Raw genomic sequence first — 18,401 nt, 5'->3', positions numbered from 1 at the left:
AAACTGCTGATAACAGAAGTGGAAACACTTAAAGTGGATGTTTAACAAAAGAAACCAAACGTTTACACACCCTCAGTGATACCAAATACCACTCTAAACTACATGAGGAAGGGTCTCTGGTACACAGGAAATACTGTAGCAGATGAAGCACAGTATTTTAATAGTTTGTCAGTTTTGTAAGTGATCAATATCATGAATCCTGGATATTCAGCTTGTATTGTTTTAAATAAACTGTAGATTAAATATGTTTTTGATTAGAATGTGCTTATATTTGAAATGTTTTGAGTTTGAACTGTTAATGTATCAAATGTAAATGAACCACTTTGCTTGCAAGATTACTTTCACACAGCCCATCATACAGAAATAGACTTGAAAGGTGTTCATGCCCAACCTGGCTTCATTTGGTGATGGCACGATGACACTGGAGACAGGGTAAATAATTGCCTGGTTGTCATGTGAAAATCAGGCTGTTAAACACCTGGCGTGCAGATCATGGGGTTACGGAATATGTTCCTTATGCAAAAGAAGTTACTTTGACCCGGTGATCGTTAAACGCTGGGTGTGTCGCGGCCAAAGTCGCCCCCTTCACTTCACAGTCAGATGATTCAGCTCGGTTAAAGATATGAACTCCATGATCGTTTTCAACTCGTAATCAGAATCAATCTTTGCTTTGTAAATTAACGACTGATTTCACAACACAAATTCACAGTGTAAGGTCATACTCTGTAATGCACGGTTGTTTCCTTGTGTAGACTGGAGTTTAAAGATTCCAAAGGTACACACAGTTTATCAGCAGTTAGACGTTTAACTGTGTTTTCTTTTCAGGATCTGTGTAAACAACACTGTGAGAAACTTAGCCTTAAACTGATCTGTACACTTTTACAAAAGAGATTTTAAATATCTATGAACTACACTACAGGCCAAAAGTCTGGAAGCATTTTAGCTTTGTTAATTGTTTATTAATATTGCATAAACAGATTTGATATTTCTGTAGCTATTTCTTTTTTACAACAAATTAGTTCTTAACGTTTTTGTATTTAAATGTAGATTTTAGTGGTTGTTAAGCTTTGTACATCTAATTCTGTCTGATGTAGAAGTGATAATATGGTTAAATAAATAAAACTGGTCAAGTGAATAGCATGAAATGACTTTTCCTATATAAAATTACAAATAAACAACTATAATAACAAGCATTCAGTGTCGATTAAAGCCATAATGAGGCTTTTTTGCTTCCATATTTTGACCTCTAGTGTAGGCATTTTTTATCTTAATAATTACATATTTTATAGAAAAATATTGTCCCATAAATATATTCCATTTGATTTTTTATTGTATGAAGTATTTCCAAATAACTATAGAACTGTAAATAAACTGATATCAACAACAGATTTAATCATTAAGCCACTTAAACTGAGCCGTCTTTGACATCTAGGTGAATCAATAAAACATTTGTATGGATAAGCTGCAATTAATCTAATATATAAACAGAAAAGATTTTGTCATGTGCCTTATAAATAACTGTTTCAATAAAGACTGATTTACCAAAGTCTTACTGTTTTTTAAACACTTAACACTTTACATAATTTAAATGACGTTAATATTCAATTTTACTAATCACTAATCACATCCTAGTCTGGTTTGTAGTGGGTCCAGCATCACTAGGTGCACAGCAAGAATGCATCCAAGGCAATACATTTACATTCTCGGCACTCAGTAGACGCTTTTATCCACAGCGACCTACAGTACTGTGACAGTACAGTTGACCCTTGACTTACAAATTTAATTGGTTTCGAAGGGCTGTTCTTAAGTCAAATTGTTCGTAAGTTAAACCTATTTTTCCCCATAAGAAATAATGTAAATAAAATTAATCCGTGCCAGACCTCCCAAACTACCCCTTTACCTAACCTCTCCAATGTCTTAAATTGTCTTTTTTGTTAAAAATACAAGTATATTTACCATTAAATCTTAAATTATAGAATAGACATTACTGTAATAAACAATAAACAACAATACAAAATAGTACTGTACATAAAAAACACACATCACATTTCAGTACAGTATGTGTGCTGTACCATACACCATAATAAACTTCCTTGTAATTGTCTTAACTACTCAAAATCATACATATTGTCGATTTCGCCATTCCAAGATCAGTCACTCAAACACCAAGCTCATATTTCTCATTAATTTCCGACTTTTTTTCAATAGTAATGATGTTGATTTTTTCATTTTCTCACCACTAAGCTTTCTCTGCACCTTCTCTGGGGACATTTTAATATTGAATTTTACAAAATATAAAGAAAACACCGTCCTCTGTCCGGATGTTCGCTCACTTTATATATATATATATATACAGTGTATCACAAAAGTGAGTACACCCCTCACATTTCTGCAGATATTTAAGTATATCTTTTCATGGGACAACACTGACAAAATGACACTTTGACACAATGAAAAGTAGTCTGTGTGCAGCTTATATAACAGTGTAAATTTATTCTTCCCTCAAAATAACTCAATATACAGCCATTAATGTCTAAACCACCGGCAACAAAAGTGAGTACACCCCTTAGTGAAAGTTCCTGAAGTGTCAATATTTTGTGTGGCCACCATTATTTTCCAGAACTGCCTTAACTCTCCCGGGCATGGAGTTTACCAGAGCTTCACAGGTTGCCACTGGAATGCTTTTCCACTCCTCCATGACGACATCACGGAGCTGGCGGATATTCGAGACTTTGCGCTCCTCCACCTTCCGCTTGAGGATGCCCCAAAGATCTTCTATTGGGTTTAGGTCTGGAGACATGCTTGGCCAGTCCATCACCTTTAACCTCAGCCTCTTCAATAAAGCAGTGGTCGTCTTAGAGGTGTGTTTGGGGTCATTATCATGCTGGAACACTGCCCTGCGACCCAGTTTCCGGAGGGAGGGGATCATGCTCTGCTTCAGTATTTCACAGTACATATTGGAGTTCATGTGTCCCTCAATGAAATGTAACTCCCCAACACCTGCTGCACTCATGCAGCCCCAGACCATGGCATTCCCACCACCATGCTTGACTGTAGGCATGACACACTTATCTTTGTACTCCTCACCTGATTGCCGCCACACATGCTTGAGACCATCTGAACCAAACAAATTAATCTTGGTCTCATCAGACCATAGGACATGGTTCCAGTAATCCATGTCCTTTGTTGACATGTCTTCAGCAAACTGTTTGCGGGCTTTCTTGTGTAGAGACTTCAGAAGAGGCTTCCTTCTGGGGTGACGGCCATGCAGACCAATTTGATGTAGTGTGCAGCGTATGGTCTGAGCACTGACAGGCTGACCCCCCACCTTTTCAATCTCTGCAGCAATGCTGACAGCACTCCTGCGCCTATCTTTCAAAGACAGCAGTTGGATGTGACGCTGAGCACGTGCACTCAGCTTCTTTGGACGACCAACGTGAGGTCTGTTCTGAGTGGACCCTGCTCTTTTAAAACACTGGATGATCTTGGCCACTGTGCTGCAGCTCAGTTTCAGGGTGTTGGCAATCTTCTTGTAGCCTTGGCCATCTTCATGTAGCGCAACAATTCGTCTTTTAAGATCCTCAGAGAGTTCTTTGCCATGAGGTGCCATGTTGGAACTTTCAGTGACCAGTATGAGAGAGTGTGAGAGCTGTACTACTAAATTGAACACACCTGCTCCCTATGCACACCTGAGACCCAGTAACACTAACAAATCACATGACATTTTGGAGGGAAAATGACAAGCAGTGCTCAATTTGGACATTTAGGGGTGTACAGTGTATCACAAAAGTGAGTACACCCCTCACATTTCTGCAGATATTTAAGTGTATCTTTTCATGGGACAACACTGACAAAATGACACTTTGACACAATGAAAAGTAGTCTGTGTGCAGCTTATATAACAGTGTAAATTTATTCTTCCCTCAAAATAACTCAATATACAGCCATTAATGTCTAAACCACCGGCAACAAAAGTGAGTACACCCCTAAGAGACTACACCCCTAAATGTCCAAATTGAGCACTGCTTGTCATTTTCCCTCCAAAATGTCATGTGATTTGTTAGTGTTACTGGGTCTCAGGTGTGCATAGGGAGCAGGTGTGTTCAATTTAGTAGTACAGCTCTCACACTCTCTCATACTGGTCACTGAAAGTTCCAACATGGCACCTCATGGCAAAGAACTCTCTGAGGATCTTAAAAGACGAATTGTTGCGCTACATGAAGATGGCCAAGGCTACAAGAAGATTGCCAACACCCTGAAACTGAGCTGCAGCACAGTGTCCAAGATTATCCAGCGTTTTAAAAGAGCAGGGTCCACTCAGAACAGACCTCGCGTTGGTCGTCCAAAGAAGCTGAGTGCACGTGCTCAGCGTCACATCCAACTGCTGTCTTTGAAAGATAGGCGCAGGAGTGCTGTCAGCATTGCTGCAGAGATTGAAAAGGTGGGGGGTCAGCCTGTCAGTGCTCAGACCATACGCCGCACACTACATCAAATTGGTCTGCATGGCTGTCACCCCAGAAGGAAGCCTCTTCTGAAGTCTCTACACAAGAAAGCCTGCAAACAGTTTGCTGAAGACATGTCAACAAAGGACATGGATTACTGGAACCATGTCCTATGGTCTGATGAGACCAAGATTAATTTGTTTGGTTCAGATGGTCTCAAGCATGTGTGGCGGCAATCAGGTGAGGAGTACAAAGATAAGTGCGTCATGCCTACAGTCAAGCATGGTGGTGGGAATGCCATGGTCTGGGGCTGCATGAGTGCAGCAGGTGTTGGGGAGTTACATTTCATTGAGGGACACATGAACTCCAATATGTACTGTGAAATACTGAAGCAGAGCATGATCCCCTCCCTCCGGAAACTGGGTCGCAGGGCAGTGTTCCAGCATGATAATGACCCCAAACACACCTCTAAGACGACCACTGCTTTATTGAAGAGGCTGAGGGTAAAGGTGATGGACTGGCCAAGCATGTCTCCAGACCTAAACCCAATAGAACATCTTTGGGGCATCCTCAAGCGGAAGGTGGAGGAGCGCAAAGTCTCGAATATCCGCCAGCTCCGTGATGTCGTCATGGAGGAGTGGAAAAGCATTCCAGTGGCAACCTGTGAAGCTCTGGTAAACTCCATGCCCAGGAGAGTTAAGGCAGTTCTGGGAAATAATGGTGGCCACACAAAATATTGACACTTCAGGAACTTTCACTAAGGGGTGTACTCACTTTTGTTGCCGGTGGTTTAGACATTAATGGCTGTATATTGAGTTATTTTGAGGGAAGAATAAATTTACACTGTTATATAAGCTGCACACAGACTACTTTTCATTGTGTCAAAGTGTCATTTTGTCAGTGTTGTCCCATGAAAAGATATACTTAAATATCTGCAGAAATGTGAGGGGTGTACTCACTTTTGTGATACACTGTATATCGTGACGTCACGTGTTTCGCGAAATTTCGGTTCGTAATCCGAAATTTGTTCGTACGTTAAGTTGAAAAAAATCACTCATAACCCAAAATGTTCATATGGTAAACGGTTCGTAAGTCAAGGGTCTACTGTAGATTAAGGGCCTTGCTTGAGGGTCCAACAGTGGCAATCTGGCAGTGGTGGGGTTTGAACCAGCAACCTTTCCATTACTAGTCCAGTACCTTAACCACTAGGCTACAACTGCCCTACTGCAATACACACTCACACTTCACTCACTAACTTAGACCTGAGTTTGGGCTGCACGGTGGCTCGGTGGGTAGCACTGTCGCCTCACAGCAAGAAGGTCCTGGGTTCCATTCCCAGGTGGAGCAGTCTGGGTTCTTTCTGTGTGGAGTTTGCATGTTCGGTTTCCTCCCACAATCCAAAATAGTCCAAAGACATGTAAGTTAGAAGAATTGGAGATACAAAATTGTCCCTGACTGTGTTTGACATAAAAGACTTGAACTAATGAATCTTGTGTAACGAGTAACTACCTGTCCTGTCATGAATGTAACCAAAGTGTGTAAAACATGACGTTTAAATCCTAATAAATAAATAAATAAAAAACAGCAGCATCCTGGCACTTGTAAGGCTTGAACCAGCAACCTTCTGATTACTAGTTCAGTGCCTTAACCACTAGGCTACAGCTTGCCCTCACATACTGTACTAAAACCTACTGTACTAGAGGGTACTATGCAATGGAAAAGGGCTATTGGCATAAAAGAGAATGACAGAGTACATAGAAAAAAGCAGTTTGAGTAAATGGTGTAGAATTTGGGCTTAAGTGAACTAGAGGAGCATATTGTGCTTTTATCCAGTCATAGTTATAAAATCCCATTAATTTAGCAAGAACATCTGCCATTAAAGTAAACAGGACAGCAGTTTTAACTTTCTTTAAGTTTAAAAGTAGTACAAATGGAATTGAATGCTTTTATAACCTACATTTTGCATATAACCGACATTTTGATGACTGTGCCCATTCATTAAGGCATTGCTTGACAAATGAGGGGAAACCCAGTGGCCTGCAGAGATCTTTGTCACCAAAGTTTACCTGTTTTTTGTATATACTTAAAATTTATATGACGTTAATTTATTCAGTTTCACTCATTACCAATCACATCCTAGTCTGGTTTGTAGTGGGTCCAGCATCACTAGGTGCAAAGCAAGAATGCATCCTAGATAAGGCAGCAATCCAAGGCAAGGTAATACATTTACATTTTTAGCACTTAGCAGACACTTTTATCCAAGGCGACCTACATAAATGTACCTGAGTTCAGTTTAGAGCAACCAGTAAACCTACATGTTTTGAGGAGGTAAATAGAAGGGAACTGAGGTACCTGGGGAACCCACACAGATGCTGATAACTTAAAATATCACAGTTTGCAGGTGAGGACTGAAATCAGGTCCCCAAGACCATAAAACATGATATTACATAATAGATCATATACAACAGAGTGCTGTATCAAAAACCAAGCTTAACCAGTCCAGGCTTTTCTGATTCCTGGTCTCACCCAACCAAACATTCATAGTTAGTCTTAATTACTACAGAGCAGATAGAAGAAGCAGATAGAATTTACTTGAATGAACCTAGGTTTTGTCATTAGACAATTAGATTTCATTGGCACCCCATGATTTTTATCTTGATATTTTGTACACAATTACAGTTCTAATTTACAAAAGCAGAACGGCTGATGTGCAACTAATAGAATCATAAATGCTGCTAAAATGGTCATGGGCCACTTTGGGTGAAAGCATTTATTATATCAGGCACTAATGTTGAATGAGGTTCTCCACAACAAGCTTGTCTAACCATGTCATTATGGACCTTAGTTTGTGAGTTATGCTGGAACAGAAAATTGCTTTTCCCTAACTGTTGCTGACTCCGTAACCCTTTAACGGTCTGGGTTGGTCTAACTTCATGACAAAGCACAATGGCAAACAAAACAGAATTGTGGCTAGGCTGTATTAAAAAAAATTAAAGCTGATACTCTGTGTTGTTTTCCAAAACAGCAACAGTTCGAAACACAATGCATCTTTACCTATATACTTTTAACTGCTTAATACATTTGTTTATTTCCTTTACCTGATACTCTGGTATATTATGGTTGTTTACAGGAATGATGTGGAAACAAAAAGGCTTGGTTTAAAGTTTGTATCAAACATTAACCATGCGGAAGCAGTAAAGAGCTGCTCTGGATGAGGTGATAATGGGTCATAAAGATAATGTAGCTCTGCATTCTGATACTTTTGACCTTAGACCCTATCTCAGTCACTTTAAAGATTTAATGATAAATGAAAAAAAGTTTTGTTAAACTTAAATTCTCAAAAATACTTCAGAAGAGTGAAATCATTGATAAACATTCTTAAAAATACACGTGCCAAAAAAGTTCCCCATTTATGTTTGGTTGTGTAAAAAAGCTTATATTGAATGTTTTTGCCATTTATTGTTGATTCCAGCATCACCGTTATACATTTTTTATCAAAGTTGTACTTGTATGAAAAAAGAGTAAAAACTCAAGAGAGGTGTAAGTCTGTCAGGATTGCTCTTAGCAGAAATAATCCAGTGTAATTTCTTTGTAAATAAACTAAAGTATCCATCTTTATAGCACAAAGCTAATCTAAACTTAATCCAGGTTTATTATTTTTATAATGCCCAAAGAAAATTATAAGAACTGTTTAGGAATATCTTACTAATATATTATACTACATATTTATGATTATGTGATTTAAAAATTTTACTATGTCTTCATAATAATCCGACTACTGCTTATAAATGACATTAATATTATTTGTTCAACATTTATGTCCAAAGTGCAAAAATATTTTAGCACACTCATCATTTTAGCTACATCCCAAACTGCATAAAATTAATCAGCATGCTGATGAAAAAAGGCATCTTGGAAATTATACTGATTGAGTAATCAATATCAAAGGTAATCAATACAATTGTATTCGTTACACACAGTGTTTAATTTATTTTGTATAAAAATACTAGTCAAACACTAAGAGAAAAGCTCTGTCCATATGCCTGGGCTGCTGAACCAGTATCACCAGCATAAACATTACAAAAGCCGCAGTCGTACTTTACTGGGCACACTGACCACGTGCCTTTTTAAATAAAAGCAGTAGAATGGTCTTGTAAGATGAAAATCAGGATGAGTTCAGGATGGTCATTGAGAAACAGTACATGGTAGATGCACTAGAGGGAACCTTCTGCCACTTTCTTGAACAGAACTTTTCTTTGCTGTGCTGTCATGTTCTCGCAGCTCTCCAGAAGATTAGCTACGATCAGTGTGTGCTGAACAGTCTTAGCTTTCACCCAAACCCGGCCGTTCATGCCCACCACCATCTCAAAGGGAAAGATGCTTCCCAGGTCCTTTACTATCTCACTCTGAGGGGCAAGCAGTCTAAATAAAACAGAAATCAGAAAAAGCTTTATGGTAGGGATGTAACAATTCACCACAAGACAGTTAATAACCAATTCAAAAATTCCACAATTAAAATCGATTTGACATGTAAAATGAATCGATGTTCACTTTTTACTAAGCACTTCAGCTGACTTGTACTTATTTTACTAAAACTTTTTGTTTACTAATACTTGAGAAATGAAATGTTCACTATGGAAGCACTTCTGTAAGTCGCTCTGGATAAGAGCGTCTGCTAAATGCAGAAAATGTAAATGTTTAAACAGCAGAGGGCACTGGCACTGTACACCTCGCCTGGTTGACGTCACTGGCGCTATATGTCTGGTTGCCAAATTTGGTTTTTTTTCAGCCAAATTAGGCTTAATTTTTTGCATAGTTGGTACCTACCTCAGAAATAAAAGGGCATTCATTATTTAGATAAATAAAAGATAATCACAAACACAGTATTTTATTTCCATTTTTTAAGAGAAATAATAAGGAAACTGTCATAATTTGTCTTCAATTTCAGTTTAAAAAAAATTGGGAAAAAATCGTATCATGAACGCAGTATCTTGAATCGCATCGCGGGTAGAGTGTATCGTTACATCCCTACTTTATGGACACAGCACATAACTACAGAACCTAATAAATATTTATTGGTTGAAAAATAGATTAGTAAATGCCTTTCCATTGACCCTGCAACTCAAACAAGCAGGTGACAAATTGCTGATGTTGCTCAGGGTGTAGGAAGCCACTTTGTAAAATATCAAAAACCTGCCTTAGTAGTTTTAGATGCTGTTTGTTTATGCAATAAAACCTAAAAATGTGTTGACAAGAAGCTTGGTGATTTAAAATTTTTTTAATGGGCCGCTGTAAGGTTGGTGGTTAATAGAACTGTGCAAAATTTGCATCCCTACTTTCTCAAGAGCCTATTTGAAAAGATTTGCAAATAGCCCCACCTGGAGATAAAAAATATGTCATGCCACTGGCTCTAAGTGGAATTGTTTTTATTGTTGTAGGTAATAAAGCCTTAATATCATCAGACACTGGTCGGTGCATGTTTTAGAACACAGTATGGAAATAAACTATTTTGTTTCATTTACTATTCATTATTATCATTATTAACATAGACATTTAATATATATACAGTGCTGGCCAAAAGTATTGGCACCCCTGCAATTCTGTCAGATAATACTCAATTTCTTCCAGAAAATGATTGCAATTACAAATGCTTTGATATTAAAATGTTCATTTAATTTGTCTTCAATGGAAAACCACAAAAAGAATTGTCAAAAAGCCAAATTGGATATAATTCCACACCAAACATAAAAAAGGGGGTGGACAAAAGTATTGGCACCCTTTGAAAAATCATGTGATGCTTCTCTAATTTGTGTAATTAACAGCACCTGTTACTTACCTGTGGCACATAACAGGTGGTGGCAATAACTAAATCACACTTGCAGCCAGTTAAAATGGATTAAAGTTGACTCAACCTCTGTCCTGTGTCCTTGTGTGTACCACATTGAGCATGGAGAAAAGAAAGAAGACCAAAAAACTGTCTGAGGACTTGAGAAGCAAAATTGTGAGGAAGCATGGGCAATCTCAAGGCTACAAGTCCATCTCCAAAGACCTGAATGTTCCTGTGTCTACCGTGCGCAGTGTCATCAAAAAGTTTAAAGCCCATGGCACTGTGGCTAACCTCCCTAGATGTGGACGGAAAAGAAAAATTGACGAGAGATTTCAACGAAAGATTGTGCAGATGGTGGATAAAGAACCTCGACTAACATCCAAACAAGTTCAAGCTGCCCTGCAGTCCGAGGGTACAACAGTGTCAACCCGTACTATCCGTCGGCGTCTGAATGAAAAGGGACTCTATGGTAGGATACCCAGGAAGACCCCACTTCTGACCCAGAGACATAAAAAAGCCAGGCTGGAGTTTGCCAAAACTTACCTGAGAAAGCCAAAAACGTTTTGGAAGAATGTTCTCTGGTCAGATGAGACAAAAGTAGAGCTTTTTGGGAAAAGGCATCAACATAGAGTTTACAGGAAAAAAAACGAGGCCTTCAAAGAAAAGAACACGGTCCCTACAGTCAAACATGGCGGAGGTTCCCTGATGTTTTGGGGTTGCTTTGCTGCCTCTGGCACTGGACTGCTTAAACGTGTGCATGGCATTATGAAGTCTGAAGACTACCAACAAATTTTGCAGCATAATGTAGGGTCCAGTGTGAGAAAGCTGGGTCTCCCTCAGAGGTCATGGGTCTTCCAGCAGGACAATGACCCAAAACACACTTCAAAAAGCACTAGAAAATGGTTTGAGAGAAAGCACTGGAGACTTCTAAAGTGGCCAGCAATGAGTCCAGACCTGAATCCCATAGAACACCTGTGGAGAGATCTCAAAATGGCAGTTTGGAGAAGGCACCCTTCAAATCTCAGGGACCTGGAGCAGTTTGCCAAAGAAGAATGGTCTAAAATTCCAGCAGGGCATTGTAAGACACTCATTGATGGTTACCGGAAGCGGTTGTTCGCAGTTATTTTGTCTAAAGGTTGTGCTACCAAGTATTAGGCTGAGGGTGCCAATACTTTTGTCCGGCCCATTTTTGGAGTTTTGTGTAAAATGATAATTGATTTGACTTTTTTTTCATTCTCTTTTGTGTTTTTTCATTGCAAGCAAAATAAATGAAGATATTAATACCAAAGCATTTGTGATTGCAATCATTTTCTGGAAGAAATTGAGTATTATCTGACAGAATTGCAGGGGTGCCAATACTTTTGGCCAGCACTGTATATATACAGTGTATCACAAAAGTGAGTACACCCCTCACATTTCTGCAGATATTTAAGTATATCTTTTCATGGGACAACACTGACAAAATGACACTTTGACACAATGAAAAGTAGTCTGTGTGCAGCTTATATAACAGTGTAAATTTATTCTTCCCTCAAAATAACTCAATATACAGCCATTAATGTCTAAACCACCGGCAACAAAAGTGAGTACACCCCTTAGTGAAAGTTCCTGAAGTGTCAATATTTTGTGTGGCCACCATTATTTCCCAGAACTGCCTTAACACTCCTGGGCATGGAGTTTACCAGAGCTTCACAGGTTGCCACTGGAATGCTTTTCCACTCCTCCATGACGACATCACGGAGCTGGCGGATATTCGAGACTTTGGGGCATCCTCAAGCGGAAGGTGGAGGAGCGCGAAGATGTTCTATTGGGTTTAGGTCTGGAGACATGCTTGGCCAGTCCATCACCTTTACCCTCAGCCTCTTCAATAAAGCAGTGGTCGTCTTAGAGGTGTGTTTGGAGTCATTATCATGCTGGAACACTGCCCTGCGACCCAGTTTCCGGAGGGAGGGGATCATGCTCTGCTTCAGTATTTCACAGTACATATTGGAGTTCATGTGTCCCTCAATGAAATGTAACTCCCCAACACCTGCTGCACTCATGCAGCCCCAGACCATGGCATTCCCACCACCATGCTTGACTGTAGGCATGACACACTTATCTTTGTACTCCTCACCTGATTGCCGCCACACATGCTTGAGACCATCTGAACCAAACAAATTAATCTTGGTCTCATCAGACCGTAGGACATGGTTCCAGTAATCCATGTCCTTTGTTGACATGTCTTCAGCAAACTGTTTGCGGGCTTTCTTGTGTAGAGACTTCAGAAGAGGCTTCCTTCTGGGGTGACAGCCATGCAGACCAATTTGATGTAGTGTGCGGCGTATGGTCTGAGCACTGACAGGCTGACCCCCCACCTTTTCAATCTCTGCAGCAATGCTGACAGCACTCCTGCGCCTATCTTTCAAAGACAGCAGTTGGATGTGACGCTGAGCACGTGTAACTCAGCTTCTTTGGACGACCAACGCGAGGTCTGTTCTGAGTGGACCCTGCTCTTTTAAAACGCTGGATGATCTTGGCCACTGTGCTGCAGCTCAGTTTCAGGGTGTTGGCAATCTTCTTGTAGCCTTGGCCATCTTCATGTAGCGCAACAATTCATCTTTTAAGATCCTCAGAGAGTTCTTTGCCATGAGGTGCCATGTTGGAACTTTCAGTGACCAGTATGAGAGAGTGTGAGAGCTGTACTACTAAATTGAACACACCTGCTCCCTATGCACACCTGAGACCTAGTAACACTAACAAATCACATGACATTTTGGAGGGAAAATGACAAGCAGTGCTCAATTTGGACATTTAGGGGTGTAGTCTCTTAGGGGTGTACTCACTTTTGTTGCCGGTGGTTTAGACATTAATGGCTGTATATTGAGTTATTTTGAGGGAAGAATAAATTTACACTGTTATATAAGCTGCACACAGACTACTTTTCATTGTGTCAAAGTGTCATTTTGTCAGTGTTGTCCCATGAAAAGATACACTTAAATATCTGCAGAAATGTGAGGGGTGTACTCACTTTTGTGATACACTGTATATATATATATATATATATATATATATATATATATATATATATATATATATATATATATCAGTGATGACATATTTATTAGCATTATTAACATTAATAATAATATTACAATAATAACAGTAATATATAAGATATTTAACAATAATAATAATACGATTTATTATTTAATATCTATTATTGTTACAGCTTACATTATTATTATTATTATTATTATAATTATTATTACTATAGCTTATTATTATAATTTATTACTTTGTCTATTGGTATTATTATTATTTGATGTCTATTAATATATCATTATTACTATTATCATTATTATTTAATCCAGAACATAGTTTTATAAAAGTCACTGTTTTGCCACAACACTCTCACACTTACCTGCGCACTAATCCAAGAGAAACCCTGAACAGAAGTCCGTCTGATCCAAAAACTCCCATCCCGTTTGCTCGACCACAGCTGTCTATACACACCAGCTCCGGTTCCATGTCTTTATTAGCAATAATAAACTGTGCGTACACCAGATCCCCCACCTATATAATGTCACAATGATAATCACATCACACTAAATGCAAATGCAAGAGTCTTATGCAATGTTGCATATGCAAAAAGGATTTCCTCCAGTCTTCCTGTATAGGGACATGTCTCTACAATATGGTGAGTGTATTGTACCTGTACATTGGGTCTGTTCCTTTTTGTTGCTCCCTCAAATGCCAAGTAGGACAGGGAAGCCTGTTCACTGCCACCCACGTCTACTTTAAAGATGTCTCCGGCCTTTGCTGTGATGATGCCAATCACAGACTCACCTTTAGCTGGAACATACTAAATAAGGGTCAAAAAAAAATTTATTACAACATTCATACTAAAACAAACCAGATAGGTATAAAGAACTAAATTAAGAAGTTGAACAATCCTTAAGCTTATCGTAGCAACCCAGGGCACAAAGCAGAAAAACACCCTGGATGAAGCATTAGTTCCACCTGGGGATGAAAAAATGTCACACCACTGGCTCCAAATGGAACTCTTTCATTGTAGTAGTTAATAAAGCTACCTAACCTACACTTAGGTGTTGCAAAATACATGAGTTTGCATCATAAAAACAGGATTTCTAATATAACAAAATGTTTAAGCATGCCTAGAAACCATGTTTAGGAAATTTCTTTACTATTAACAAGCTCTTCGAACTTTCTAACAGTGGATTACTGATAATCTAGTGCCTCCTTTCATCTAATGTAAATGAGTCAGTATTAAAAGTGTAAAGGTTGTTTCTGAACTCAAATTTTAAGCTCAAATGCCATAGTAACAGTTAAAAAATATCTCACACCAGGGCAGTCTGCTAAAGAATCTGTCTAGAATCCAGAAATAAATCAGATAAAAACACTGGATGGAGTGTGGAAAGTTAACAGGGACTGTATACATTGTGTTTTGCATAATGCAGTGCAATTTCATAAATGAAATAAGTTGATATAATGTATCATTTAAAAGTAGAGGTGTACAACAAGGAATACAGCGGTGATACAACTGAAGTTTTAAATTCAAATCTTTTTTTTTTTCTGGTATGTCTATGTTTTGTTAAGTGGTTTATTATAATTCTGTATATTCTATGAATGTGATCCTGTAATTGTGCACACACTAACAGAAACAGAACTAAATGTACATTTTAGAGGTATTAGGTAATTAGGTAATTGTTAACGTTAAGTAAAAATATAAGTATTTTGAAGTGGCTTTAGACAAAACGTACTGTATTTTCATTTGTATAAGGGATGCAAACTTTACCAATTTCATTTTACCCATATATCATCAAATATAAGGTTTCATATTAATAAGTCTTTAATGAAAATCAGCATAACATAGCAAACCAGTTTTAAGTTAATGTAGGTTTTGCCATTTTTGCCAAGTTCATTACAACAGCTATCTAAATACCCCAGCTGCAATTATAAAATATGCTGCAGTTATATTAAAGCTTCCCGAACAACATAAGTATATAGGCAGAATTGGACCTTTATACTGGAACATGATGCAAAACATCCACATCATTTGTGCATATAGGCACCCGGCCTGATGGTAGCAGACTTGAGATTAGAACAAACTGTTGGAGATGAGTTGGAGATGTCAAAACTGTTGGGCTATTGCTAGCTAGTATTTTAATGTATAACAGTTCAGTCATTCATGATTTAAATAATACACATGCATAAGTGTCTAAGCTCACATTAAGATTGCAGCACACTTTCTCTGAATGACTTTGTACACAGAGCTGGTGCATGTGAATTGATGGCGAGTCTAAAATCAGCAGTCTAAACTCTTGTGAGTAGACATCTGAAGGACTATCTCTAAAATGAACACTGTCAATCAGCCTGTCAATTTGTACAATTCAACGTGCATTAGAATAGAATATAGAATGCCTTTCTTTGTCATATATACATATACAGGTGTACAGTACAACAAAATTCTTTCTTTGCATATCCCAGCTTGTTTGGAAGCTGGGGTCAGAACCAGGGGCGGCTCGTTCCTTAGGGCGATCGGGCGACGCACCACCAAAGGGCGAAAGGGAAGAAATTTTTCTATCACAGCTGTGACTGTTCTGGTCTGTCTTGCCTCTGAATATCGTAGTCCAATCAGCGTCGAGTTGTGTTCCGTACAGTACCGCCCCTTTTGGGGCGATTTCAGTCTGACTGAAAATCGCCCCGGATTGCTCTCATAGACTCTCATGTTAAGGCTCTTTTTTTTGAACTGCAGGCGCTGCAATACAATCTGAATGGGTTCCGGGAGGGCTCGCACTTACGGGCTTGCATCACACGTAACCTGGTGTCGCGATCTCGTCACCATGACTACCATCACCTCAGTTCGGAGCAACTCCATCGTGTCACTAAGGGAAATGCCGTTCAGTCATTGTAGTGATCAGGATACATTAGCAACTTAAGAACTTAAGAATTAGGGCCACCCAGACCAAATTTAAACATCAAGCATCTACAAAGGGGGGAAATCATATAAGTTACAAGTAAATTACAAGTAAGTAAGGTAATTTTTAAATTGTGAATTGTGATTGCACTTATTGTATCTCCCCAATTGTTTAATTGTACTTCTTTATTTATTGCACATCAGCCCCGATGCCCCCGATCTTTATTCTGGATCTGCTGCACCTAAAATAAAATGCTATCTGATGAAGACTGAAATAAATTGTTAGTGTGAAGGATTTACTTCATTTTGTGATTAATGGTAAAGCTGCTCTGAAAGCAAACTGACAGATGACTTAAGATGTTAATTATTTAAGCTTTAATTTACCCATTGAACGGGTCACCTTGGTCATCATTGCAACAATTGCCCCCCCTGAGAGATTTGGCAGGAGCCGACACTGGTCAGAACACAGGGTCAGTCATTGTACGGCACCCCTGGAGCATAGAGGATTAAGGGCCTTGCTCAAGGGCCCAAGCTCAAGGTGACTGCATGGCAGAGCTGGGATTCGAACTCTCAACCTTTCCGTTCCCATTAGGCTACCACTGTCTCTAAGCATTATTGTACCAGCATTTGTTGGTGAACAAATCATCCACCACCTGGTATGTAGTTGCAGTAAATGCACACAGTAATTATATGGAACTACACATGAGTTTAATGAGCATGAACATAAAATATTTAAACTTTTATACCCGCTTTTGTTGAGAATCTATCCAGTACAGGTTGGGGTGTTTGTGGCGGAGGATCCCACTTTTGTACACCAGGATTTCTTCTGCATTTCGTCTCAGTCCGGGTCCACAAATGATCTTCTCAGCTTTAACAGCGCTGTCCTGCTCCACTGATGAAACATCGAAGGAGAAAACATCTCCAGGTAAAACCACCTCACCTATTTGAGCTTTAAAACATGAGTGGATGATCTCCATGTTTGAATCTACTGCTGTACATCTCCTGTGCACACGTGAGAGACCAGAAACTGAAAACAACCACAATGAGAACATACCAGGTTTCAAAATAAAAGCCTGATCTACGACAGCAAGGGCTGTACTTGGTCGTGAATTAAACTGAATACTTTTTGTTACCAATACATACACCGATCAGCCATAACATTAAAACCACCTCCTTGTTTCTACACTCACTGTCTACTTACCATATAGAAGCACTTTGTAGTTCTACAGTTAGTGACTGTAGTCCATCTATTTCTCTACATACATTTTTAGCCTGCTTTCACCCTGTTCTTCAATGGTCAGGACCCCCACAGGACCACCACAGAGCAGGTATTATTTAGGTGGTGGATGATTCTCAGCACTGCAGTGACACTGACATGGTGATGGTGTGTTAGTGTGTGTTTGAGTACAGTAATTGCTAGTTCGTATATTAACCCCCTACACCACTTCATAATTATTTTTAATACAGTGCTTTATACCAGATTAAGCTGAATTGGTTTAAAGACAACAAAACAAACATTTGATTATTTTTTTGTGTTAGTTGATTTGTAGTAAAGTAGTGTAGCATAACTATATTGCTTATTACTAAATTATCTCCACTTTTGTGGATAGGCTTTATGGAATCTTAGCTCCAGATGTTTATCATTTAGTTATTTTAGTGCAATTGGCTGGTCAAAGTGTGTAAAACATGACGGTAAAATCCTAATAAATAAATAAATCTTCAATAAATTGAATAAGCATTTAAAAGCTGCATTTTGTGTACTAAATTTGGACAGTCTGAAACATTTAAATGTGACAATTAGCACGAACAGAAGAACACACACATGGGGCAGCACGTAGCACTGTCACCTCACAGCAAGAAGGTCCTGGGTTTGATCCCCAGGTGGGGGCGGTCCGGGTCCTTTCTGTGTGGAGTTTGCATGTTCTACCCCTACCCGTGTCTGTGTGGGTTTCCTCTGTGAGCTCCGGTTTCCTCCCACAGTCCAAAGACATACAAGTGAGGTAAATTGGAGATACTAAATTGTCCATGACTGTGTTTGACATTAAAGAGTTGATCTGATGAATCTTGTGTAACGAGTAACTACTGTTTCTGTCATGAATGTAACCAAAGTGTGTAAAACATGATGTTAAAATCCTAATAAATAAAGAAATCTTCAAACACACACACACACACACACACACACACACACACACACACACACACACACACACAC

General features: G+C 38.9%; 1 protein-coding gene across 1 annotated transcript; it reads right to left on the bottom strand.

Moving 5' to 3' along the window:
* Nucleotides 1–7,899: 7,899 nt before the first annotated feature.
* Nucleotides 7,900–17,192, bottom strand: LOC134319727 (exosome complex component RRP40-like). Its single transcript, XM_063000986.1, has 4 exons — nucleotides 16,936–17,192; nucleotides 13,964–14,113; nucleotides 13,673–13,824; nucleotides 7,900–8,864 (listed from the first exon to the last, which is right to left on the bottom strand). Exons 1-4 carry the CDS (start codon nucleotides 17,164–17,166, stop codon nucleotides 8,657–8,659), a joined length of 741 nt encoding a protein of 246 aa, XP_062857056.1. The 5' UTR covers nucleotides 17,167–17,192; the 3' UTR covers nucleotides 7,900–8,656.
* Nucleotides 17,193–18,401: the final 1,209 nt, after the last annotated feature.

The sequence above is a fragment of the Trichomycterus rosablanca genome, chromosome 1 (genome assembly GCF_030014385.1).
Source record: "Trichomycterus rosablanca isolate fTriRos1 chromosome 1, fTriRos1.hap1, whole genome shotgun sequence".
Lineage (NCBI taxonomy): Eukaryota > Metazoa > Chordata > Actinopteri > Siluriformes > Trichomycteridae > Trichomycterus > Trichomycterus rosablanca.
This window is presented reverse-complemented; position numbering and strand designations above follow the sequence as displayed.